This window comes from Borostomias antarcticus (genome assembly GCF_949987555.1).
Source record: "Borostomias antarcticus genome assembly, chromosome: 22".
Classification (NCBI taxonomy): domain Eukaryota; kingdom Metazoa; phylum Chordata; class Actinopteri; order Stomiiformes; family Stomiidae; genus Borostomias; species Borostomias antarcticus.
The window spans coordinates 5,213,107-5,237,823 of NC_140255.1; the positions used below are offsets into that span (position 1 = coordinate 5,213,107).

The 24,717-nt window shown below is 48.1% G+C and overlaps 3 protein-coding genes across 3 annotated transcripts; 2 read left to right on the forward strand and 1 right to left on the reverse strand.

Moving 5' to 3' along the window:
• Positions 1-1,382: 1,382 nt before the first annotated feature.
• LOC311324180 (regulator of cell cycle RGCC) lies at positions 1,383-6,300 on the reverse strand (the record flags this gene model as incomplete). Its single annotated transcript, XM_084456583.1, has 5 exons — positions 6,205-6,300; positions 5,846-6,010; positions 5,086-5,166; positions 4,254-4,404; positions 1,383-1,392 (listed from the first exon to the last, which is right to left on the reverse strand). Exons 1-5 carry the CDS (start codon positions 6,224-6,226, stop codon positions 1,383-1,385), a joined length of 429 nt encoding a protein of 142 aa, XP_084312709.1. The 5' UTR covers positions 6,227-6,300.
• A 2,335-nt stretch (positions 6,301-8,635) lies between these two features.
• pcdh20l (protocadherin 20-like) lies at positions 8,636-14,094 on the forward strand (the record flags this gene model as incomplete). The annotated part of the gene is made up of 4 exons (XM_084456584.1): positions 8,636-8,659; positions 9,309-10,655; positions 10,919-12,022; positions 14,050-14,094. The coding sequence occupies 4 exons, from the start codon at positions 8,636-8,638 to the stop codon at positions 14,092-14,094; spliced, it is 2,520 nt and encodes an 839-aa protein (XP_084312710.1).
• A 4,206-nt stretch (positions 14,095-18,300) lies between these two features.
• plp1a (proteolipid protein 1a) lies at positions 18,301-23,948 on the forward strand (the record flags this gene model as incomplete). Its single annotated transcript, XM_084456638.1, has 7 exons — positions 18,301-18,433; positions 21,134-21,320; positions 21,452-21,608; positions 22,250-22,418; positions 22,541-22,614; positions 23,135-23,200; positions 23,868-23,948. Exons 1-7 carry the CDS (start codon positions 18,430-18,432, stop codon positions 23,946-23,948), a joined length of 738 nt encoding a protein of 245 aa, XP_084312764.1. The 5' UTR covers positions 18,301-18,429.
• Between the last annotated feature and the right edge of the window lie 769 nt (positions 23,949-24,717).

The window sequence follows — 24,717 nt, forward strand, 5'->3', positions numbered from 1 at the left end:
TGATTGACCACAACATATTACTAGGCCGACTGGAAAACAGCCTGGGAATTTCTGGCACAGTGCTAGAATGGTTTGAATCCTACTTGAATCCCAGGGACTACTTTGTGTCTATAGGCAATTACAAATCTGAGCGGACAAAAATGATCTGTGGAGTTCCCCAAGGCTCCATTCTGGAGCCTCTTCTGTTAAACATTTAAATGCTCCCACTAGCTCAAATTATGGAAAACAACAAAATACGTTACCATAGCTATGCAGTTTATGCACATTTATATCACCATATCACCAGGGGACTATAATCCCATACAACAAAAAATAAAACGGAAGTAATGTGTCTTTGGAGCCAAAGAAGAACGATTAAAAGTAAGCGCTCAGCTCCAATCAGTAATGCTATAAACCACAAACAAAGCCAGATATCTTGGTGTAGTCATGGACTCAGACCTGAATTTCAAGTCATATTAAGACAATTACAAAGTCAGCCTACTATCACCTGATGAATATACAGTATTAAGGATTAAAGGATGTCTCAGCAGGATCTGGAAAAACTTGCTTTTATCTTCAATAGACTCGACTACTGTAACGGTGTGTTTACAGGTCTCTCTAAAAAAAACATCAGACAGCTGCAGCTGATTCAGAACGCTGCTGCTTGAGTCCTCACTAAGACTAAGAAAGTGGATCACATCTCACTCCAGTTCTGAGGTCTTTACATTTGGCACTGTAAAAGAATTTGACTTAAAATACTGCTGTTGGTTTATGAAGCTCTGAATGGTTTAGGGCCAAAATATTCTGAACTGCTGCTATACAAACCCATCCAGACCTCTCAGTTCATCTGGCACAGGCCTGCTTTCTGTCGCCAGAGATAAAACAAAACATGGAGATGCTCCCACTAGCTCAAATGGAGAAGCAGCGTTCAGTTTTTATGCTCCACATATCTGGAACAAACTTCCAGAAAACGGCAGGTCTGCTGCAACTCTCATTTCTTTAAGACTGAAGATCAAGACTGAACTTTTCTTTTTGCCACTTTTTATTAAATCAAATAATTATTTAGCATTTTAGTTTTATTTTGCATATTTTTCATTTTGTGACCTTTTATAATGTGTTTCTTGCACTTTGTCTTGATGCTTTTAATGTCTCATGTAAAGCACTTTGAATTGCTTTGTTGCTGAAAGTGCTATATAAATAAACTTGCCTTGCCTTGCCACAGTCAAGAGTTAGTTCTGGTCCCTCCAGTGTTCACACAGTAGACAAACAACATTGTTTTGTTCTCAGTGCAGATGACGCACTTCCCACCTAGACTGCAGAGCATCGGAGCTAAATTTGTGGGTTTCCTAGCAGAAGTGAAACTCCAAACCATCATCAGAGTGGATATACAGGAAAACGAAACACTATGGGGGCCTGGAGCAGGGACAAGCAGAGAGAAACACAGACCCAAAGGCAGACAATGAGACAGAGACAGACGACACAGAGACCCGGGCAGAGACCCAGAAAGAGACAGACAAACAGAGACCCAGACACGGGCAGACACAGAGCATGAACACCGAGAATGGTTGTAGTCTAACAAAGACAACAAGTAGCTTCTTAGGTATAAAATTATCTTTATTAATCAATTCATTCCTCTGTACAATAGTATCAGTCATAAACAAAGACTGCCAGGATGTCTGTTTAGAGTATAGCTCACTGCACATCACTTAACACTATAAGAAACAGGGTAACTGTACAAGGAATATGTCTGTTACAGACAGAACACACAAATGGACACACAGAATCTGAAACCAACCCTACCACCCGAAAGTTAAAATCCCTGAGAATGCCCCTCTCACTGAGAATGCCCCTTTCTGTCTCTAATATGAGTCAGAGAGTGACGTTCTCTTTGACAGTTCATACTGTATGTACTGTAGAGGGACTGTTACAGTACAGCAGGAGTGAGACATGTTCTGCTGCCATCCTCCACAGAACTTCAGCTTGCAGCAGCATTTCACTCACTAACCACAACCCACAGGGAGACGTGTCTACGGGCCCAGAAGCGTAACCGTTGGCCGGAAGCTCTGGCAGGTTTTGTTCCACTGCGGGGGCGTGCAGGGCTGCAGGTTGGCCGAGCAGACATCATGTACTGTAGCTGGGGGGCGGCAGGAACAAGGTGGCCTTTTAGTTCCCTCATGTTCAACCTTTCCCCGGAGCCAGCAGAACGGCTGCTCTCCTTCACTGAACCGCCACCCTCCGTCGGTCTGTCTGTCTGTCTGTCTGTCTGTTGTTCAGGCTGGCCTCGTAGCCTCCAGCCTCCTCTCCTCCACCTGGCTCATCCCGCGCTCCCACTCGTCTGATCACATCTCTGTCAGAGATCAAAAGTTGTGACAGTTTACCACCTGGTGTAAAAGACACACACTTGCATATTTACTTACAGAGGCGCGCACGCACGCACGCACGCACAGCCTTTATTAACATGCAGAAGCCTAGCATAGATGCCGGGGGAGTTATGATTCACGGAGAACACTGCTCGGTGCGTCTGGCGCAGATAGTGGTGTGTGTCTGTGTGTGTGTGTGTGTGTGCACCTGTATGTGTATACGCAAATGTATGTGTGTAATGTATGTTTGTGTGCGTTTATTTACCATGCACAGGGTATGGGTACAATGTAATCTACAATGAAATACTTACTTGAGAGCTTGTCCTTGTCCACATTGTGTTTGCGTGTGCGTGTGTGTGTGTTTGCATGCAGGCGTGTGTGTAGTGCAGGGCATTGGAACACCCTCTGCTTATACTGATAGCAAAAACACAGCGTACTCATGTAGTCGCTATTATCCCAGCAGTGGAGATAACCCACCTGAGTCCTCCACACATGGCATGTACACACACACACACACACACACACACACACACACACACACACACACACACACACACACACACACACACACACACACACACACACACACACACACACACACACACACACACACACACACAGCTCTCAGATTAAGACGTATTCAGTATTCCACAAGGAACAGGCCAGGGTTAGGGTTAGAACAGACCAGGGTTAGGGTTACCTAGTTAACTTGACCGTGGTACTGTGTTCAGGGCTTAAAAAACGAAATTATTTTTCAATCGGTTCGCTCCGAGCAGAACCAGCATATTTAACGTTTCCGTTCTCGTGTTCCGCCACCAACATAGCATTCCTGAAACGGTTAAGAACGAAAAATAACGTTCCGTTCACCGTTCCGGGGGTGTTAGCCTATTAAGACTCTATAGGCCTACAGTATTTCTTGTAAGGTATAATCAAAAAGTCTAGGGTTGTGGTGGCCTTATTGCCAACAATATTAGCCTTGGTGATGTGTGCTGTAGTGAAGCCTTGTTGATCATCTTACAAGAAATACGCAACATTGTCCTATTCCCGTATGCCCTTAATCCACACCGTAAACTATGCGCAGGTCTATCATAAGTCATCATCATAGCTCATCATCCTTTTAAAAATATTCTGATACTGTTGCTGAAAGCTATTTTATTCTGCGTCTGTAGGCCTATTGTTTTTTATTTCGATTTATAATTATGATGTATTAATTTAAGGCTACGACTGTATCCACACGCTAATAATCTCTAACCATACCATAAAGGTCTGAACTAGGCTATGGTGTGTTGTTGTAATATCTAAATCTCTTCATTTCGCTAAGCAAGCATTTAAGATCCCGACTGTGAAATAACAGATTTAGGGGCCTAGGCTACATTACAAAAACAGGACAAGATGTAGGCTACAAATGTAATACATTTAATTTAGCCTATTCGGCCATAAAAGGCTCAGCTTTTTTTTCTCTTCTTCTTTTTTTAAATTATTTTAAGTTATATAGGCCTACTACAAAGAACGAAAAAATTACATTATTAACCGGTTTTAAAGATTTCAAATTAACGTTTCTGTTCTGGAACAATTAAAGACCATTTCGTTTTCGTTCCTGTTTCTGTTCCTCGTAAAATACAGTTGGTTTTTGGTTTTCCTTTCCGTTCCTTGAACCGGTTCGGACCCTTGACTGTGTTGATGTGTAAACTGAAGAAAATGGAACTTTGCTCCAACATTAGTTGTAATCAAACAGGGCTGACAGTAGCAGTAATGTATGAAGCAGGGCTGACAGTAGCAGTAATGTATGAAGCAGGGCTGACAGTAGCAGTAATGTATGAAGCAGGGCTGACAGTAGTAATGTATAAAGCAGCGCGACAGTAGTAGTCATGTATGAAGCAGAGCAAACAGTAGTAGTATTGAAGCTGTGCTGACAGTAGTATTAATGTATGTGCTTGGACTCGCAGACACCCCATAAAGAAGTGAAATGCTGTGATGTTGGACAAGGTTTTCAGATACATACCAGCCAACTCTCGATCCAAACTGGCAATGAAAGTGTCCAAGTCACTGGTGTCTCCAAGCTTGGCTGAAGAAGCACGAGACAGAGAGGGGTGGGGGTGTAAGGGAAATACAAAAAAAACTTAGGAATGGAACATTCTCGTGGCAACACAGAGCTCAGTCTAATGGCATTTCCACTGGGCCGAGAGAAAGAGAGAGAGAGAGAAAAAACACTGGCAGAGTTACATAAGAGACTCCCCCTCTCTCTCTCTTCACTATGGAAACGTCCCTCGCAGCTTCTTATTCTGCCTCTTTGAGAAAACACATCACAAACAGAGCCGTACATCCTGTGAGCTACACTGTCACGTCTATAGCCCAGCCAAGAAAGTGCTGCTTCTTATGCATGCCCTACGTAGTGTCCAGAAGAGACAGTCTGTCTGGCACCAGCGCCACCATCAACATAAAGGGGCCTCCATTGACATTCCTGTACAAGCTAATGTGCCCCCATGCATCCAAATAGCCCCCCGCCGCCCAACACCAACCTACCTCTGTCTGTCTCTAGGCTAATACCCCCCCCCCCCTTCCCCCTGCCTCAGTGTACTCCCACCCCCCTGTGGCTGACAGATAGCCCAGCCAGTCTGATAAGGATCAGTCAGGTTGTGCTAGGGTGGTTCTGATAGGAATCAGTCAGGTTGTGTTAACCATCAGGCTAGTGAAGACTGGACGATAGCAACAGCCTGTTATGTCCTCTAAGATGTCTCTCTGGTACCTTTGGTTGCTGTGTTGACACCTGCAGTATGAAGCTCCTCCTCGCTGGCATTCAGACTGTTACCTAACGATGCTTCACTACCTGGAGGGGACAGACAGACAGGTGGGGGGGGGGGGGGGGGGGGGGGTTGGAGGTCAGACCACAGTACACAAGCTGGAAAGCATTACGCCCAAAGGAGAGTGTTTGTGTGCTGTAGGCTACCACTCACATGAGTGAACCTTACTAGGTCTTCATGGCAGAAATGTCCTACAATAATGACCCACGCCTGTGAGCAGCAGAGAGACTAGACTACACGTACACACTGTCTTTAGATCATATTTACTCTGACCGTCAAACTGCGGTCTAAACACATGGGGGTTGATCACAATATAACATGTGGTGGAACATAGAGGTAGATGGAAGGAAATAATTTATTTCTGTAAAGTGCAATGCCTTTGTGTATGAAATGTGTTATATGATTGGTTTGATTAGATTTAATATTTGGATATACTGTAGCTTGCAACTTGCTGAAAGTCAGCATCATAGAAGTGTTTTGTTGCGGCACTACTTAGATGTGATCAATTACAGCCTATTGATGCCAGCGTCTGGGTGTGGTGTCAGTTCGTTGGTGAAAATGTTTCAATGCCTGAATTTACTTTTCTATCAAACTGACGCACAAACACGTGGTCACTTATTAGCTCAATTACTATTGTATTAATCAACTGAGGCGTGAAGCATGATCATTTTAGACCACATTAGGATGGTTTGGATGAAAACTTACTGTAATCCGAATCCTCCAGCCCACTGTCCTCCCCCAGACCCGTGCGCCGCCTGGCCTCGCTGAGGAGGCTCTGGTAGGCGGACGAGGTGCCCTGTGACGGCTCCTTCAGCTCCTCAAACACCTCCTGGAACTCCCGGAGAAGCTCCCCCAGCTCCTGCTCCAAATCTGCGGAAAGGATATTGGCATTTACTGACTGAGAAAGTGTGCGTCTATAAAACTCAACAATTTTCAAATTTGGGCGAAATAATTAACGGTGTGGGTAGGAAATTGCAAGTCGGTGTCGTGCTGTTCAATTGAAAAAGCCCTTCAATTATTTGACTACAGTAAATGGAATAGCCTAGCCTAGTCCAAACATGTACCTGTAAAAGCGTTTGCGGTCATTTTTAAAAGGATATCTGCCACGACGCAAAGACTCTCACAAAACAATCTCGAAAGTTTCCAGTTGACTGGCGCGATCCCTACTTTATAAACCACTCACTGCGGAATGATACGCATACGTCACCCAATCAAGTCACAGGGATGGCATGTGCGCGAGAGAGAGAGAGAGAGAGAGAGAGAGAGAGAGAGGGAGGGAGAGGGAGAGGGAGAGAGAGAGGGAGAGGGAGAGAGAGAGGGAGAGGGAGAGGGAGAGGGAGAGAGAGGGAGAGAGAGAGAGGGAGAGGGGGAGAGAGAGAGAGAGAGAGGGAGAGGGAGAGGGAGAGGGAGAGAGGGGGAGGGAGAGTTAGAGAGAGAGAGAGAGAGAGAGGGAGAGGGAGAGGGAGAGAGAGAGAGAGAGAGGGAGAGGGAGAGGGAGAGAGGGAGAGGGAGAGGGGGAGGGAGAGGGAGAGAGAGAGAGGGAGAGGGGGAGGGAGAGGGGGAGGGAGAGAGAGGGAGAGGGGGGGGAGAAGGAGAGGGAGAGAGAGAGGGAGAGGGGGAGAGAGAGGGAGAGAGAGAGGGGGAGGGAGAGGGAGAGAGAGAGAGGGAGAGGGGGAGGGAGAGAGAGAGGGAGAGGGGGAGAGAGAGAGGGGGAGGGAGAGGGAGAGAGAGGGGGAGGGAGAGGGAGAGAGAGAGAGGGGGAGGGAGAGAGAGGGGGAGGGAGAGGGAGAGAGAGAGGGAGAGGGGGAGAGAGAGAGGGGGAGGGAGAGAGAGGGGGAGGGAGAGGGAGGGAGAGGGGGAGGGAGAGAGAGGGGGAGGGAGAGGGAGAGAGAGGGAGAGGGGGAGGGAGAAGGAGAGGGGGGCTACAAAGTTACAGCGGACGAGGGGAAATCAGGCCAAATTCCGAAACGTCAGCGGAACAAAAGCTATAAATAGTTTTTGTGCCGCTTCTCCCTTTTCTTTTGCTCTTTTTCCAAATCGTATCACAAATTATAGTGGACAAAATAAGCAGACATTTCAAATATGTGGTGTTGTTCCTCGCTCAAATATTGTATAGCCTAGATTGTATATCAATTATTATTATTATTATTATTCATTTAATAGCCTATGAACGTTATCAATGTAGGCATATCAATACCCCTACCAATTTCCACTGGCTTTACATATATCGTAGCCTACCATCCTGATGATCACGTGCACTCACTTTTTGTTTCTCTTCTGTGCCCATATGCGCGTCAGGGTCAGGTCAGGTTAGGTTACCAAGGAGGCCAAGTCATTAGGGAGGGAAAGTGAAAACATGCGCCCCTAGCGGATTTGTTCCTATCGGAGAGTTACTCCAACAGGTGATATCTGTAGACCCACATCAAGCTGTAGACCCTGCTCTGCGGCTCTGCAGAAACACCCTACTCAACTTTTCGGTGTCGACCAAGATATCATTTTTCAAAAGACGTGTCTATGAGAAATCCCATTAATTCTCTCGGCATTAGGAACGCTACCACTAGGGGGCGATGAGATTACTTTCCCTCCCTATTCATTTCGGGACCTGGAGCTGCACTAGTCAGCCAACAGGGGTCGCTGGTGAAGCGGAAACATTCAACCTTTTTTTTTTTTTTGTGTGGAAACATTCAACCTGTTGCCCTCATCAATGGCAGCTCTACACAACTATCTCAGAGCATTCAAATGTCGACTTTATTTATTACAGAGATGAGTTCCTTTATTTATTACAGAGATGAGTTCCTTTATTTATTACAGAGATGAGTTCCTTTATTTATTACAGAGATGAGTTCCTCTCTTCTCCTCTCACCCGCTCAGCTCACTTCTTCATATCCTCCTCTCATCTCTCCTGCTCCCCTCCCCTGGCTGTCTCAATTTAAAGGAGTAGTATTTAGCATTATAAACCCTGTTAATACGGGCATTTATGATCATATACAATGGTCCATATAACAATTTTGATAGACTGTGCACTCTTGAGATATTAGTGCTCATTGCTCATTATGTCACAGCTAAAATATACAATGGATTTATATGGGCAAATTGCCTATATAATGTATATGCCCATAGAGATCCATTGTGTACTTACGATAGCTGCGGTTGGGACCATATTATGGTTGGGTCTGTCAAAATGTTTATATGGACCATTGTATATGATAAATAACCTTATATGGGTTTATAATGCTTACTACCAAACTACTCCTTTAACTCAGAAAGTCCAAGAGTAACTCATTTTATTTATACTCTTTCTGCTACAGAGAACTAATCCAGCACTATAGCAACGTTAAAGAATCCTGAGAACATAGTTGTGATTTGCTGTGCGCTGAGCCATTTGTGGGCGGGGCAGACGGAAGCGTAGGACAGGTAGACCCCGCCTGCCTCTATCCCCAGTCCTCAGTCTCAGGAGGAAAGTTGACATGTGAGGGCCATGGGACACTTGATAATATGAACTGGGCTGGACTACTACAGGTTAGTGTGTCTCTTTCTTCCTCTCTCTCTCTCTCTGGTCTCTCTGACTGCGCCTTCTTTCTCATTGTATCACGGTATCTTCTCGTCTCTCTCCTTGGACACAAGTTATAATGCCTCATTTGCATACAATAGATACAATACACTAGATTAGTAATAGAAGAACTTTACTGATCCCTAGAAGGGAAACTGCCCAAAATTACACAATGTCTTTCTTTTTATTGAATATAATTAGCAATTGTCGTAGCAATGACCTGTGTGTATGTACAGGAAAGTATATAAAACCATTATTTTTTGTAAAACCATGAACATGTTTTGTCGTTAGTCGAGATGTGGTGGGTTTAGGAATGATAATGGGTGCTTGAGAGAAAACGGCATCATATTACCTTTGACACTGCTGTTAAACAGCTCAGACAGCCATGAAGGCCACCGTTAATACATATCATTATTATTACTACTGTATACACACTCTATGAGAAGTTTACAGGGCAAACCAATCCAGATCAATTATATACACTGTGGATGATAATTTAATACTGTAGTGTGCTTGTCCTACAAGATTACATGACATGCCAGTACTTGTGTTTATCATATTCTTCCAAATGTTCTCTGTTCTCTTGCGTTCTAAGCCTGTATTATGGTTCCCCTATAGAACATGCTGGTCATGGTCCACCTCAGGCAGATCATGAGCAGTGCCGTCGGTTCCATCCGGGTCCCTGTCCTGGAGGAGCAGGAGGCTGGAGTTCTGGTTGGTTCTCTGGGCTCAGTCTCTCCCCCTCCCTACCAGCTCCTGAACCAAGAGTACCTGCGGCTGGACCCGGGGACCGGCCAGCTTTACACCAGCTCCACCAGGCTGGACCGTGAGGCACTCTGCCCAGAGAGAGAGCCTCGGGCTGGGGCTGGCGAGAGGGAGTGTGCCCTCCCCCACCATGCCATCGTGGGGCCTTCGGGTGAACTGATCCAGTTCACCCTGGTTGTGGAGGACATCAACGACAACCCGCCTCAGTTTGGGAGTGCAGAGATCCATCTGAGCGTGTCTGAGGATGCGTCGGTGGGAGCCAGCTTTCTATTGGACGAGCTGGCAGAGGACAGAGACGCCGGCTGTAATGGCAAGCTGAGCTATCACCTAGAGGGAGCTGGCGGGGTGTTCAGGGTGGCAGTGGAGGACGGGCCAGTCATTATGCTGGTTGTGGAGTCTCCTTTGGATAGGGAGACCCAGGACCTCTACCAGATGACTCTGGTCGCCACAGACCAAGGCCCAAACCCTTTAAGTGCTACAGCGTCAATGTTAGTCAAGGTGACAGACATCAATGACAACTGCCCGGTGTTTACGTCAGACAGCCCGCGCAGCACGTCCATCTCCGCGGACGCCCCCAGCGGCTCGCTGGTGGCCAGGGTCAGGGCCTCGGACCCGGACCTGGGCCCCAACGCCGCCATCTCGTACTCCCTCAGCCCCAAGGTGTCGGCCCGGGCCGGGCACCTCTTCAGCGTGGACCGCCTCAGCGGGCGGATCAGCCTGGCGGCCCGGCTCCAGGGCGACAACTCAGAGGAGCTGGTGCTGAGAGTGCTGGCCAGCGGCCCCCACTGCCCCCCAGTAGACACTCGGGTAACCGTAGCTGTGGTCCCCGCGGCCAGCCAGCAGCCCAAGGTAAGGATCAGGTTCATAGCCGAGCACCGGAACCGGACGATCTTGTTACCGGAGAACCAACCCCCTACTGTCTTAGCCCTGCTGGAGCTGGCGGGGGCCGGGGGAAGGTCCGCGGGGCTCTCCCTCTCCCTGGAGGGCGACTCGCCTTTGTCTCTCAGCCTGCAGGACAGCAGGTATCTCCTCTCCACCACCAGGGCCCTGGACTACGAGGAGGAGAGGGAGTTTGGCATTGTGGTCGCAGCGCACGTCGCGGGCGGCGCCGCCACGCTCTCCAGGACAGCGCTGAGGCTGGCGGTGGTGGACGTGAACGACAACGCCCCCCGGTTCCCCCAAGCAGAGTACCAGCTGGAGGTGAGGTCAGAGTTCATCTCTCGCACCAGGCTCACATACAACAGCCGGGACGAGACACTAGCTCAGCCTCTGTTGAATCTTGAGGACACTTTTTTTTTTTTTTACTCCAACTAAGCTGACACAAAACAATCAAACTTCTAAAATTGTTTCGGTTGCTGTGTCCAAACCCAGATATTACCTGCAATAAAGCATTTCATTGTATTGTGTATGTACTGTATGCATGTGCATAATGACACATTAACTCGATGTGACTTTGATTTGAGGTGGAGGAGAACCGGCAGGCTGGGCCGCTGCTGAGGATCTGGGCCCAGGATGCAGACAGCGGCCTCAACGGCAGGGTGACCTACCGTCTGGTCGAACGCACGGCAGCCATATTTAAACTGGACCCGCTGACGGCCCAGCTGTCAGTGTCAGAGCCTCTGGACCGGGAGCAGCAGGAGACGCACTTCCTGACCGTGCTGGCCAGGGACCAGGGTTCGCCCGCGCTGGAGACGGCGGCAGTCGTGACGCTCCGCGTTCTGGACCGCAATGACAACGCGCCGCTCTTCTCCACGCCGCACTTCCTCTTCTTCATCCCGGAGAGCACGCCGCCGCTCGCCCCCGTGGGGAAGGTGGGTGTGTCGGACCGGGACGCCGGCGCCAACGGCGAGGTGGAGGTGCGGGTGGTTAACGGCAGCGGACTCTTTGTCGTGGACAACAGCCAGGGGACGCTGCGCTGTACGGGCCAGGTGGACCGCGAACGCCAGGACCGCTACGAGCTCCGCCTCCTCGCCGCGGATCACGGACGCCCCTCACCTCTGACCTCCGTCGCCAAGGTGACCATCTTCGTGGAAGACCTCAACGACAATGAGCCGAGAGTCGTGCTCCCCAGCAGCAACCTGTCCTGCCTCACCGTCTCCCTGACAACCGCCGCCGGCGCCACGGTAACCAAGATCTTTGCCGTGGACGAGGACTTGGGGCTGAACTCCGAAGTCACGTACACCGTGGTGGCGAGCCAGCCTGCAGGCCTGACCAGTCCTTTCCGCCTGGACGCGCGGTCGGGGAACGTCACCCTGGCTCGCCGGCTGCTAGCTAAGGACCAGGGGATGCACCACCTCTTCATCGTGGTCAGCGATGGAGGTAAGCCCACCCCCCTCCACACCACGGTCTGGCTCAACCTGCAGGTCAACCAGACCTCAGAGCTTTGCCACCTGGACAGCGTGCCCAGATCACTGCCCTACCGCCTGACTCAGACCCCTGCCCAGCCCCCGTCCATCTGCCAGGAGGAGGAGGAGGACGAAGAGGAAGGAGTCACCCACGCCCCGATCATCTTCCTGGTGGGTCTGATGCTGGTGGGGGCCTCTGCGGCTCTGTTCCTGGGCTCCGTGGTTCTATACCTGAAGCAGAGGAGCAGAGACCAGAGACAGAGACAGCGGGGGGACAGGGAGGAAAATGAGATCCCACTAAGACTCAGGACAAATTACTACTCTGGACAGGAGGAGGACGAGGAGGAGACGAGCGGAGAAGGGGAGGAGAAGGGTAGAAGGAGAATAGAAGAGGAGATGTAGGAGAGGAGGAGGAGGGGAGGAGGAGAGGGGAAGGAGGGCAGAATGACAGTGACCTAAGATCCGGCCCCAGAACCTGTCAATGTGATTCCACTGAAGACAGCAGTTCAGAACTCCCACTCTGAGAGGCTTATGAATAACGACAATACTGTATCATGATCATCTGAAATGTTTGTTTATATGTTTGTTTACATTGTCAATTTATGGACTTTGATTCTGCAATTATTTCATAAATGATCTTCCCAGTGAAATATGTTATGTTTACCATGATCTGCAGGATAATCTAATACCAGGGATGTCAAGCTGAGGCTGTTATACCATCAAGGAAATGAATTGCTCAAAGCATGGCTTGCTCATAGTGGTGCAGATATCCATGACAATGGTGCATTAAGTGATAAAAGCAAATAATTTGGCACACGTAGAGCCAAAGGCATAAAAAAGGATATTGAGCCATCATGAATTTTCAATGTTCAATATTTTCACAAACACACACACACACACACACACATAAAACAGTTTCTCAGCCATCTTGGACCTCTTAAGTGTTAACAGCCGAAAGGGAGACATGCTCCATACATGCAATTTCAGACCAATTGGTTATGGTAAGAAATGTTTTATAGGTTTTGCTAAATTTTCAAATTGCAGAAAAATCCATCCAGGCAGACTTTATGGGTTCTTGAGGCAGATTTGTTTCCCATGAGGGAGGTTTCATTTCATTTTCATTTTCAAGTGGAAATGCTAGTGTTTTTACATTTGCTATAGCACCACCTATGGACAAATTATGGCCATTCTTTTGTTACTCAATCATAGTTTCGACCTGGGGATTTATCACATTTTTGGTCCTGGACATTTTGAGTTATTTGACCAAGTCCAGGAACAGTGTAGGCTGTTATTGGAAAATACATGAGAAACAATAGGGTTCCTTCTGTAAATGGCTGCTATGGGTGACATTGAAAATTAATGATGGCTCAATATCCCCATTCTTGCTATACCTTTGGCTGTAAGTGTACCAAACTGCATGCTTTTATCACATAATGCACTCTTTTTTTCTTTTTTTTTAACTAAGCTGCTCCATAGTCATTCTAAAAATAAAAAGGGATATTCTCTGAGAACAAAGGAGGCAAAGGTGTGAATGGAAAACCTGATAGAAAGTTGTTTTGAACCATGATAAACACAAAGGTATGTGTAAACAGACTTGCGTACAGTTTGATCCTTTTTCAAAGCTGACACTGTGGAGTTAACAGAGAAACCAAGCGTTTCTGTCTGGGAAGATAGTATCTTCTGATATACAGTAGCAGACGCTAGGCTACATTACAATCTACAGTTAGGCTACCAGAGCACAAACCTGGGTCAAACAGCAATTACCTAATTATTTGAGTATGTTTGATTCAATTCAGCTTTATTTGTGTAGCGCTTTTACCGCTAAACGGTAACAGAGCAGCTTTATCAGTACATGAAGCAGAGACGACTAAAAACATGAAACGAGATAACAGTGCAAGACACACACACAAACACAAAAAACACAAAAAACAGCCCTGGCAAATGGACTTCAAAGAAAATGCACGCAAGAATTATATGAAAGAACAGTTCAGTAAAAGCAACAAATTAAAAGAACAAATCGCTAAAATAATAAAGGAATAGAGACTACTTCTATGGCTTTACTAAAAAATATGGGTTTTTAATTTGGATTTCAAAAGAGACAAAGTGTTTGACACAGAGTTTGTACTTTGGGACAGTTCCACTGGTATCATGGTGCTAGGTTAACTACATCAAGTGTGGCCCAAGTACAGTGTTTAACAGTATTTGCCAGACCTGCTACTAAGGGCAGTAACTCAGTCTCCTCCCTCCAGAGCGGAGGAGGCCGTGGGCTGGAGGGCTGCAGGGCCAAGGACTGAGGTAATGATGGCTCTCTTTCTCAGGTTTCTCACTGACTGATCTCAGGTATTTAGACACACAAAAGGGTTTAATGTTCCTCTGGAGGTGAGGTGATGAAAGTCTCTCAGGGAGCTGCTCAGGGAGGGGGGGGGGGGGGGGTGGAAGAAAGAAGGGATGAAGAAGCAGGGGGGTGGTGAAGGTGGGGGAGTGTGATGTAGGGTGCCAGGAGGGGAAGAAGGATAGAAGAGAGAACAAGAGAGAGAGAGGGGAGGGGCAGAGAGAAAGTGGGGGCGGTGTGTGTGTGTGTGCGGGTGTGTGTGTGTGTGTGTGTGTGTGTGTGTGTGTGTGCGGGTGCGCATTTGCTGGACAGGTGAGAGGCAGGAGAGTGGGAAGGCACACCACCATCTCAAGTCGCCGTTTCTCTCTGTCACCTGATCACTGCTTTTCTCACACACGGTGTTGGATGTGGCCCAGGGACTCCGGAGAGGATCATTGTTTTGTTATCAGGCTTTTACACTGTCAGACCACTCACTTCAAAGGAAACCTGACCAACAATCTGATTAGACTGGGCAAATCATGGTAAAATGTGACACTGCCAGACCACATTTTTAAACAAAAAATAAATAAAAACACCCCAGTTCAAGTTTATTTGTCTCATCTATATCTGTACCAAGTACAATGAAATGCTCACTTCATACCTCCTTGTAAACAATAAAACAAAGGCACCGAGCACATAGTTCAGCCCCTGTGTGTAAGGGAGAGACAGACAGAGAGACTAGGTCTGGGCTCTGAGCCCTGTGTGTGAGGGAGAGACAGACAGACAGACTGGGTCTGGGCTCTGAGCCCTGTGTGTGAGGGAGAGACAGACAGACAGACTGGGTCTGGGCTCTGAGCCCTGTGTGTGAGGGAGAGACAGACAGACTGGGTCTGGGCTCTGAGCCCTGTGTGTGAGGGAGAGACAGACAGACTGGGTCTGGGCTCTGAGCCCTGTGTGTGAGGGAGAGACAGACAGACTGGGTCTGGGCTCTGAGCCCTGTGTGTGAGGGAGAGACAGACAGACAGACTGGGTCTGGGCTCTGAGCCCTGTGTGTGAGGGAGAGACAGACAGACTGGGTCTGGGCTCTGAGCCCTGTGTGTGAGGGAGAGACAGACAGACTGGGTCTGGGCTCTGAGCCCTGTGTGTGAGGGAGAGACAGACAGACAGACTGGGTCTGGGCTCTGAGCCCTGTGACAGGGATGGAGCAACACAACTGTTTTACAAGCTTCCCTGAACAAGACCAGTTTTGCTCTGAGGACATCAGGTAAGAGAGTAAAGTAGGCTGCATATCTTAGTGGATCCAAAGTAGGTTGCATATCTAAGTGGATCTAATTGTAAGACTTAGAGCCTGAGGAAATGAGAGATGTCAACTGCCAAGGTACATGCAGATTACAAGAGAGGAAGTCAACCACCTTGTGGCCAATTGCATGCAGTGTTCATTTCTGACAAGTAATAGTAGTACTGTACTACTGTACAGTATTACTGTAGGCTAGTAGGTACTTTGTTGATCCCAGGGGAAATTGCACTGTTACGGCATCATAAGAAAACAAAGGAAAACAATATACTAAATATAGTGTGCATAGATTGTGCAAACATCAGAATCAGATTTTATTTTAGCCAGGTAGGTTCACACATAATAGGAATCTGCTCTGGACTGTTAGTACGTGCAATAGAGAGACAATAGACAGGGTGAAGGAATAAGACAGGACAATGCAAATTGAGGGGAGGGGGGGGGGGGGGGGCGTCTTTATTTGGCCACACAGTGATCACACACCTTACATACAGTGAGCAGCGACACAACACACAGCACACACATGCAACTTTCGGGGGTCAAAGTGTACCCCCATGTGCAATGAGTTCGTGTATGTGCAAAGTCTATACACTATGTGCAATGTGTTATGTATGTTCAGTGTGATCCTATGTACAAGCAAGAGTTGTGTGCAAGTAGTGCTGCAGAGTGAGAGTCAGTGGGGGACATTATTGATGAGGCTGGTAGCAGTCGGGAAGAAACTACTTTTGTACCAAGTGGTTTTGGTCCTGATGGACCTTAGCCTCCTGCCAGAGGGGATTGCTTCAAAGGGACTGTTTCTGGGTTGGGAGGGGACTGCCACAATCTTCCTTTCCCTCTTCAGGGCCCTGCAGGCGTGCAGGACTTGGAGAGATGGCAGGTTGCAGAATATTCAAGTGTCAATCAAGTAGGTAAGTATGCCATCTTTGTAAAAGTAGACATACGTGTCCTAGGAGCTTTAAAGTTCTAAGCTCAAGCTCCAACACAGCAAAGTTATATTTGCATTCTTAGTTTATTAAACTTAAGTTGTACACGCCTCTCTCTGGGATACAGCAGTCATCCGGGCTCTAATCATCCCGCAGGGTTTTCCAGGCGTACTACAACCGTGAACACAGGTGGATTACGAGACAATAGGCAGTGGGCACGGACGCTTACAGTAAGACATACATTCACGTGCATCTCAACAGGATTTCTATACACATAATTCATGCCAACAGCATATTAACTCACATACAGACATACTTTCTTCTAATGCTATTGTTTTGCACTTGTCTTTTGGATATCTCACCACATACAGTAGGTGAAGGGCCCATATTGCATTACTCAGCCCCTCTAAAGTCCTATGTCTGATTCTGATGTTTGCACAAGTCCTAATCAGTGAATGTTTAGACTATTCCAGTTTTTAAGCAGGACTGAAACAACAGGGGTTATTTTATTGATATGAATGACTAATCCCTTTGACTATGATTAATAATAATAACAATAATCATCATCATCATCATCATAACAACCACAATAATAAAAAATTATAATAAATAATAAATAGTACTACTACTAATAATCATCATAATCGTCCTAATCATAATAATAGTGGTTTATGGGGGCCCCTGTCAATGCAGGGCCTTTGGAATCGTCCTAACCCCCCTCCACCCCCCTTGCTGGGCCACTGGGTCTGGTATGCCCGCGGTAATTCACCCTTGACTGTGAACCAAGGGTGCTCATACAACAATGAACCAAGAGCGCCCCCTCGTGGACAGAATAAAGCACCATCAAAGCACAGTCTTTCCTGAAAACTCACCTTTTCTCAGTGGCCTTCATTACATGATGAGCTTAATAGCACCCCAGTGCTTTATGTATGTATTTTCTGTTCTTGTCTTATTTGCTATTTATTATATTGTATGTTATTGTTTTAGCCCACTGTACAGCGCATTTGGTCAACCACGGTTTGTAAATGTAGCCTACAAATAAAGTTTGACTTCAACAAACATCACACCACGCACCGTTGCCAGGATTGAAGGCGCTCTGCCTAGTGTCAGAGGGTGGGAGACATGATGGCCAGCTTCCGTCTCTCTGCCTAGTGTCAGAGGGTGGGAGACATGATGGCCAGCTTCCGTCTCTCTGCCTAGTGTCAGAGGGTGGGAGACATGATGGCCAGCTTCCGTCTCTCTGCCTAGTGTCAGAGGGTGGGAGACATGATGGCCAGCTTCCGTCTCTCTGCCTAGTGTCAGAGGGTGGGAGACATGTTGGCCAGCTTCCGTCTCTCTGCCTAGTGTCAGAGGGTGGGAGACATGTTGGCCAGCTTCCGTCTCTCTGCCTAGTGTCAGAGGGTGGGAGACATGTTGGCCAGCTTCCGTCTCTCTGCCTAGTGTCAGAGGGTGGGAGACATGTTGGCCAGCTTCCGTCTCTCCTGATCCGTTTGTCCACCCAGTTGTCGTCCGCTGCTTTGATACTGCGGCCCCAGCACACAACTGCATAGAAGGCGGCACTAGAGCAGACTGGTAGAACATATTCAGCAATCTTTAGGGTAGGCGTTGGACGACGATGTTTATGGAGTTAATCCCTACCCCCAAACAAATCAGATTAAATGTATGTCAGGTACTTTTAAATCGATCTAAATAAAAAATAAAATAGTGCCTATACTCTTTCAACAAGCGTAGCGGGCTACATTGACCTAGACTACGGTAGCCTAGGCTATACAGTGGGGAACGGAGCTGGTGAAATACTTGTTGGCATGCAACAACTATGGTATGCAAATTAATGCGGTACTGCCTCCCAACAATGAACTTAAAGTAAATGTCTTCCAAGCGCAAGGAACCTTGACCCCGTCATTATCCCCGGGTCATTCTAGCGTGGGCCCGCAGTCCGTTGAAAGAGATATTGTGATTCGACTTTCAGCCGTCAGCGACTCTTGTCTATTGTTGGTGAAACAGAGAGTTAGTTGAGATTGATATACGGGGGTTGAGGACAAACCGCGCATAATATCACTTGATCAGCTGCGGGAGAGCAGCTACAACGCAGATCCTTCCAGTCATGGGTGAGTCCGACGCACAACTTTTAATACACCGTTCATGCCAACGCTTTAAACCAGCCTATGCAATTTATAGCGGTATGTGACTGCACAGTGATGTTGGTCCAAGGCTTCAAACGTTATTAAGTTACTGTAGGTATTTTGTGGTTTGCTAGGCGGTTATCACTGCCGATAGGAGTTTTATTCTATGCTTGACGCTTTAAATATAAATTTCCACTATCTCCAGTTTAAAAGGTCAAATGTAACTGTACGTGCATGATGTATTCTGTAACGGAATTCGAAATTAGCCGAGTTGACAGGACCGTAACCTGTAAGGTTGACAGGACCGTAAGGGCCTATAACGGTAGACCTATCACTCTCGAGTTCAACAGAGCTTCACCTGTTTCCCAGCTGGCTAATGACGTCCATTGGGGTTAATTGAGGTTCGCTGCATGGATTGATAGTTGTAATGGAAGTAACCTATGCTACAAAAGGCAACTTTGAGGCGGTATGGAATATAACTACACAAACAAATCGCTTTTATTGATTTAGCTTAAATCTCAAATAGGCACTGGCATTAACGCTGTGATAGCGGTGTTCCTACATTGGCAAACGTTTTAATTGCTTGAGAACAGATTGCCACGCTGGTATGATTATGCAATGGATGGCAGCCTGATCACACAAGTCTCTCTCTCTCTTGCTCTCTCTCTCTCTTGCTCTCTCTCTCTCTCTCTCTCTCACACACACACACACACACACACACACACACACACACACACACACACACACCCTTGGAACCAGCATAAACCCCCCCCCACAAAAAACATGCCCGCCTGCCATCTGTGCCAACTGTAATGGTACCAGGCTACAGCCTGCCGCTGTAGTGTGTGTTCTGTTTTTCCCCACTTCCACACACAGACTGAGGCAGCTTTCACACTGACACCACCTTCCTCTCTCACTTCTATGGACCCTCGATTGGGATGTGTGTTTCCAGTGAATGGAAGATGCAGTCTGTGTGTGTGTGTGTGTGTGTGTGTGTGTATTTCAGGAATCGAGGTGGCTCTAGCCTTTGTTTACTTGACATTGGTGGCCCTTGTGTCCTACGATGCTGAGGGACAAAGACGGTTGTCTCCCTAGCCACAAAAGCAGCCTCTCTCTTTCTCCCTTTTTCTACTTCTCCCTTTCTCTCGCTCTCTCTCCTCCCCCTTTTCTCACACTTCTCATGTGTGTGTGTGTGTGTGTGTGTGTGTGTGTGTGTGTGTGTGTGTGTGTGTGTGTGTGTGTTGAAAGGAGTCAGGCTAGCTGAGTGCTGGTGTCGGTGCAGGCAGAGCCCTTTGGCGTCCATTCAAGCAGCACATGACCACAGGGAATGCCTAGCTAGAGCATACCAGGGGAACAGTTAGCTAGACAATACCAGATACCAGGGGAACAGTTAGCTAGACAAAACTTGATACCAGGGGAACAGTTAGCTAGACAATACCAGATACCAGGGGAACAGTTAGCTAGACAATAGCAGATACCAGGGGAACAGTTAGCTAGACAAAACTTGATACCAGGGGAACAGTTAACTAGACAATAGCAGATACCAGGGGAACAGTTAGCTAGACAAAACTTGATACCAGGGGAACTGTTAGCTAGACAAAACTTGATACCAGGGGAACAGTTAGCTAGACAATAGCAGATACCAGGGGAACAGTTAGCTGGACAATACCAGATACCAGGGGAACAGTTAGCTAGACAATACCAGATACCAGGGGAACAGTTAGCTAGACAATACCAGATACCAGCGGAACAGTCGGCTGGAGAATACCAGATACCAGGGGAGCGGCTAGTTAGACAAAATCAGATACCAGGGGAATAGTCAGCTAGACAAAACTAGATACCAGGGGTACAGTTAGCTAGAGACTATCAGATACCAGGGGAATAGTCAGCTAAACAATACCAGATACCAGGGTACAGTTAGCTAGACAATACCAGGGGAACAATTAGCTAGACAATACCAGATACCAGGGGAACAGTTAGCTAGACAATACCAGATACCAGGGGAACAGTTAGCCATAGAATACCAGATACCAGGGGAACAGTCAGCTTGACAATACCAGATACCAGGGGAACAGTGCGTGTTCTGATTTTCCCCATGTCCACACTGGGGCAGCTTTCACACTGACACTGTCACTACCTTCCTCTCTCGCTTCTATGGACCCTCGATTGAGATGTGTGTTTCCAATGAATGGAAGATGCAGCCTGTGTGTGTGTGTGTGCGTGTGTGTGTGTGTGCGTGTGTATTTCAGGAATGGAGGTGGCTCTAGCCTTCGTTTACTTGACATTGGTGGCCCTTGTGTCCTATGATGCTGAGGGACAAAGAGCTCAGGGGAATAGTCAGGGGAACAATTAGATAAACAATACCAGATACCAGGGGAACAGCTAGATAGACAATACCAGATACCAGGGGAACAGCTAGATAGACAATACCTGATACCAGGGGAACAGTCAGCTGGAGAATACCAGATACCAGGGGTACAGTCAGTTGTAAAATACCACTAACCCTAAGTATTTCTGATTTGGTTTCACATCATCTTATTCTGCTAGTGATTAACCCAATATGAACCCATGTGTGTCTATCTCTTGTAGGTTGTTGTGTGTGTCTGTGTCTGTGCATGCCGTGTGTGTGTGTGTGTGTGCGTGCGTGCGTGTGTATCTATGAACCCTGTCGGTGTGTCTTGCCAGGTTGTTATGACTGCTGTATGCACTGTCTCGGCGGGGTGCCGTACGCCTCCTTGGTTGCCACTCTGCTGTGCTTCTCTGGCATCGCCCTCTTCTGCGGCTGTGGACACCAGGCCCTCACAGAGACAGAGAGGCTCATCGAGACATACTTTGCTCGGAACCTGCAGGACTACATCACCCTCGCCTACATGTGAGTCTGCTCCGCTCCCAGGCGTTGACACGATGGCGCACGCACGCATGTTGGAGGTTCGAATGTTTACAGTATCTTTAAATCCTGGAACTAATTCAGCATTACCTCCCTTGCTGCCTTGCTCCCTGCAGTATCCAGTACTTCCAGTATGTGATCTATGGGCTGGCCTCCTTCTTCCTCCTCTACTGCATCGTGCTGCTGGCCGAGGGCTTCTACACCACCAGCGCAGCTCGCCACACCTTCGGAGAGTTCAGGAGCACCACGTGTGGACGCTGTCTCAGCTCCACGGTGAGACGCTGCGTGCATTTGTGTGTGTGTGTGTGTGTGTGTGGTTACAGAGTTGAGTGTGTGGATGCTAGGGAGAGGTCAGAGGGAGGAGAAGAGAGAGGTCAGGGTGAGGAGAGGGAGGAGGGGGGAGGAGGGAGAGGTCAGGGTGAGGAGAGAGAAAGGGAGGAGGAGGGAGAGGTCAGGGTGAGGAGAGAGGGAGGAGGAGGGAGGTCAGGGTGAGGAGGGAGGGAGGAGAGAGGGACGAGGAGGGAGTTCAGGGTGAGGAGAAGGGGAGGAGGAGGCAGAGGTCAGGGTGTGGAAGGAGAGGGAGGAGGGAGAGGTCAGGGTGAGGAGAGAGAGGTAGGGAGGAGGAGGGAGAGGTCAGGGTGAGGAGAGAGGTAGGGAGGAGGAGGGAGAGGTCAGGGTGAGGAGAGAGGTAGGGAGGAGGAGGGAGAGGTCAGGGTGAGGGGAGAAAGGGAGGAGAAGAGGGCTGGAAGGGTGGAGGAGAAGTGTTAAGACAGGAGAGAGGGAGGTGGATGAAGGAGTGAATGTGAAGAAGGATACAGAGGGGATGAGAGTTAGATGAACATTTGAGGATCTGATTAATATTGAACTGAATGCATCCATACTGGACAATGTCTGTCCTCCTCGTCCAATCCCAGTTCATCCTGGTGACCTACTTCCTGGCGGTTGCGTGGCTGCTGATGTTTGCCCTCTCGGCACTTCCTGTTTACTTCTTCTACAACATGGACGCCACCTGCCACACCATCGCCGTACTCACTGAGACGCCCGCCAGCATCAACCAGCTCTGCATTGACGCTCGCCAGTATGGTACGCCTGCAGGGACACACAGTGCCACAGCCTGCCTCTCAGCGTCTGACACGGTTCATGTTCAGAGAGCATTGTCTCCTGTTGTGAAGGGAATAGTGTCTGATCTGCATGTGATCCTACAGGGCTGCTCCCGTGGAACGCCATGCCTGGAAAGGTCTGTGGGATGACTCTGTCCAACGTGTGTAAGATTAGAGAGGTGAGGAATCAGACCTGCTGCTCCTATCTCTGCTCCATACACCGTCAGACCAGCTTCTCCTACCTCTGCTCCTCAATTCATCCTGTCAGACTGGGCTGACATTATGAATCCTATATTCTGGGATTAACTCATTTCAATGTAGAATCAACAAGTTTTTTTGTGTTTTTTTTTCTCATATACCTGAACCCACCAAACGCAGACAGGCAGGCATTTTGTGAAATTCAGTTGTTCAGAACAAATTACATGGAAGCTGGTGAAGCTTGTGGATAATTCAGCCACCATTCCATTCTCATCCATCCTCCAGAAAGAGCCTAGGGCCTACAAGTAGGGTTGTGATTTCATACTGTCAACGCTTGTAAAATGCAATTTGTATACGTGGTTATATTTTGGGTAATGTGTTTGTGTGGTGCCCAGCCCAGTGTCCAATCCATAAAACCTTCAGCCTCGCCATTCATACAGACTTGGCAGGAGTAGAAAAGTGTTTGATGTGTGACGTTGCCTGCTCTGCTTACCCCTCCAGTTCCGCCTGACCTACGACCTGTACATCGCTGCATTCGCAGGTGCCGGCATCACCCTCTTGGCATTGGTGAGTGGCAGGGTCTCCACTGGGAATGGTCAGTGGCTTTACCGGCCATGCTCAGATACTGTAGAGATGTATCCTTCATACCCTCCCTTCCGTGGTGAAATCACTGATCTGGATTGAGGTTATAGGTTGGCATCAGCTGTGCAGAGGCTCGTGGTCCAGCTGTCCAGTCATGTTAGATCAGAGATGCCAGCAGGGTAGGGAGGGAGGGAGGGTAACACTTGTACAGTATTAAGACTGGGCCCGTCTCCACTCGTCCACAGTGGTGGTCTGTAGTCCAGTCTGCCGTGTGAGTGTGGGACTGATGACGTACGACGTGTAGGTGTCAGGCATCCATGGCCTGCATGTCTGATGACCAGCTGACTGCTACCCTCTGTTCAGCTCCACTCTTGGTTGATACAAACAGTGTCACAATGCTGTAATATTATCTGGCAGTTTTCCAGCTGGGCTGAGGGAATAATCCCAGTAGGATGACCCCGTGCCTCTTTAGTGAACGCTGTATTGTTATGGTGTGGATGAGATGAGGCTTGAGGAAAATTACATGTCAAATCAGCTTGATAGAACTGGATTTACAGCCATTAGAATGACTGTTTCATAAAGCAAGGGCACAGTGTTTGAGTCTACTATTCTCTTTCTCTGTCACCCTCTCTCTCTCTCTCTCTCTCTCTAGCTCACCTACATGGTGTCCAGCACCTATAACTTTGCTGTTCTCCGGTTCCTGGGAAGAAAGGGCATAGGCTCACGGTGTTAGACGCCTCCTCTTCCTCCTTCCCGTCTCAACCCTTCCTGCTGCGCAGCACACCGCTGAGACACACAGGGACAGTGTCCCCTCTTCAGTCTCTCCCTGCCACCTGTGTAAAAGGCACCGTGGACTGGTTCCATCCTCCCTCCTACGTTTCCTCCAGCCCAACCAACCTGTCTCTGTATCTTCACAGCACCAGGGCTGGTTTATGGGGACCCTGTTGAGATACACCACGGATACGTCCACTGCCCTTTTTTCCTTTTATGTATATTTAGTTTGTCAGTCTGAAGCGATCTTCAAGTTAGTATTTTCTCATTTGCATATTGTCACCAAATTCTACTGTTGGAATTGCCATATTACTCTCATTTCTTGTGTGTAAGATATGTCGCTTCTCTTCACTGCAATATGAGTGCCATGTGAATCTACAGCTAACTAACCTAACCTAGCTGAATGTGTCATGTCTGGAGTGCTCAGCTGAATTCTCACACTTTAAACAGGGTTACTGGCAGTTTCCATGGGTACCATGTCTCACATCTGGTTGCCATGGTGCTAGACAAGCGTGGATTCGCGGTCTCGCACTGACCCTGGGGCTTTTTCCCACGGGCATGAGAAAGGCCACCACAATAGGGTCAGGCTTGCTTAGAAAACCGGCAAATCAGGAGAATCCTCAGGGCCCACCTGCTCTGGAGGTCATCGTGAGGGTCATATCGCATGTCAGAGGAGAGGTTCCTAGGACAAAGACAAGCTAGGGCTTCTCAAAGCCCTGAATACAGGCCCT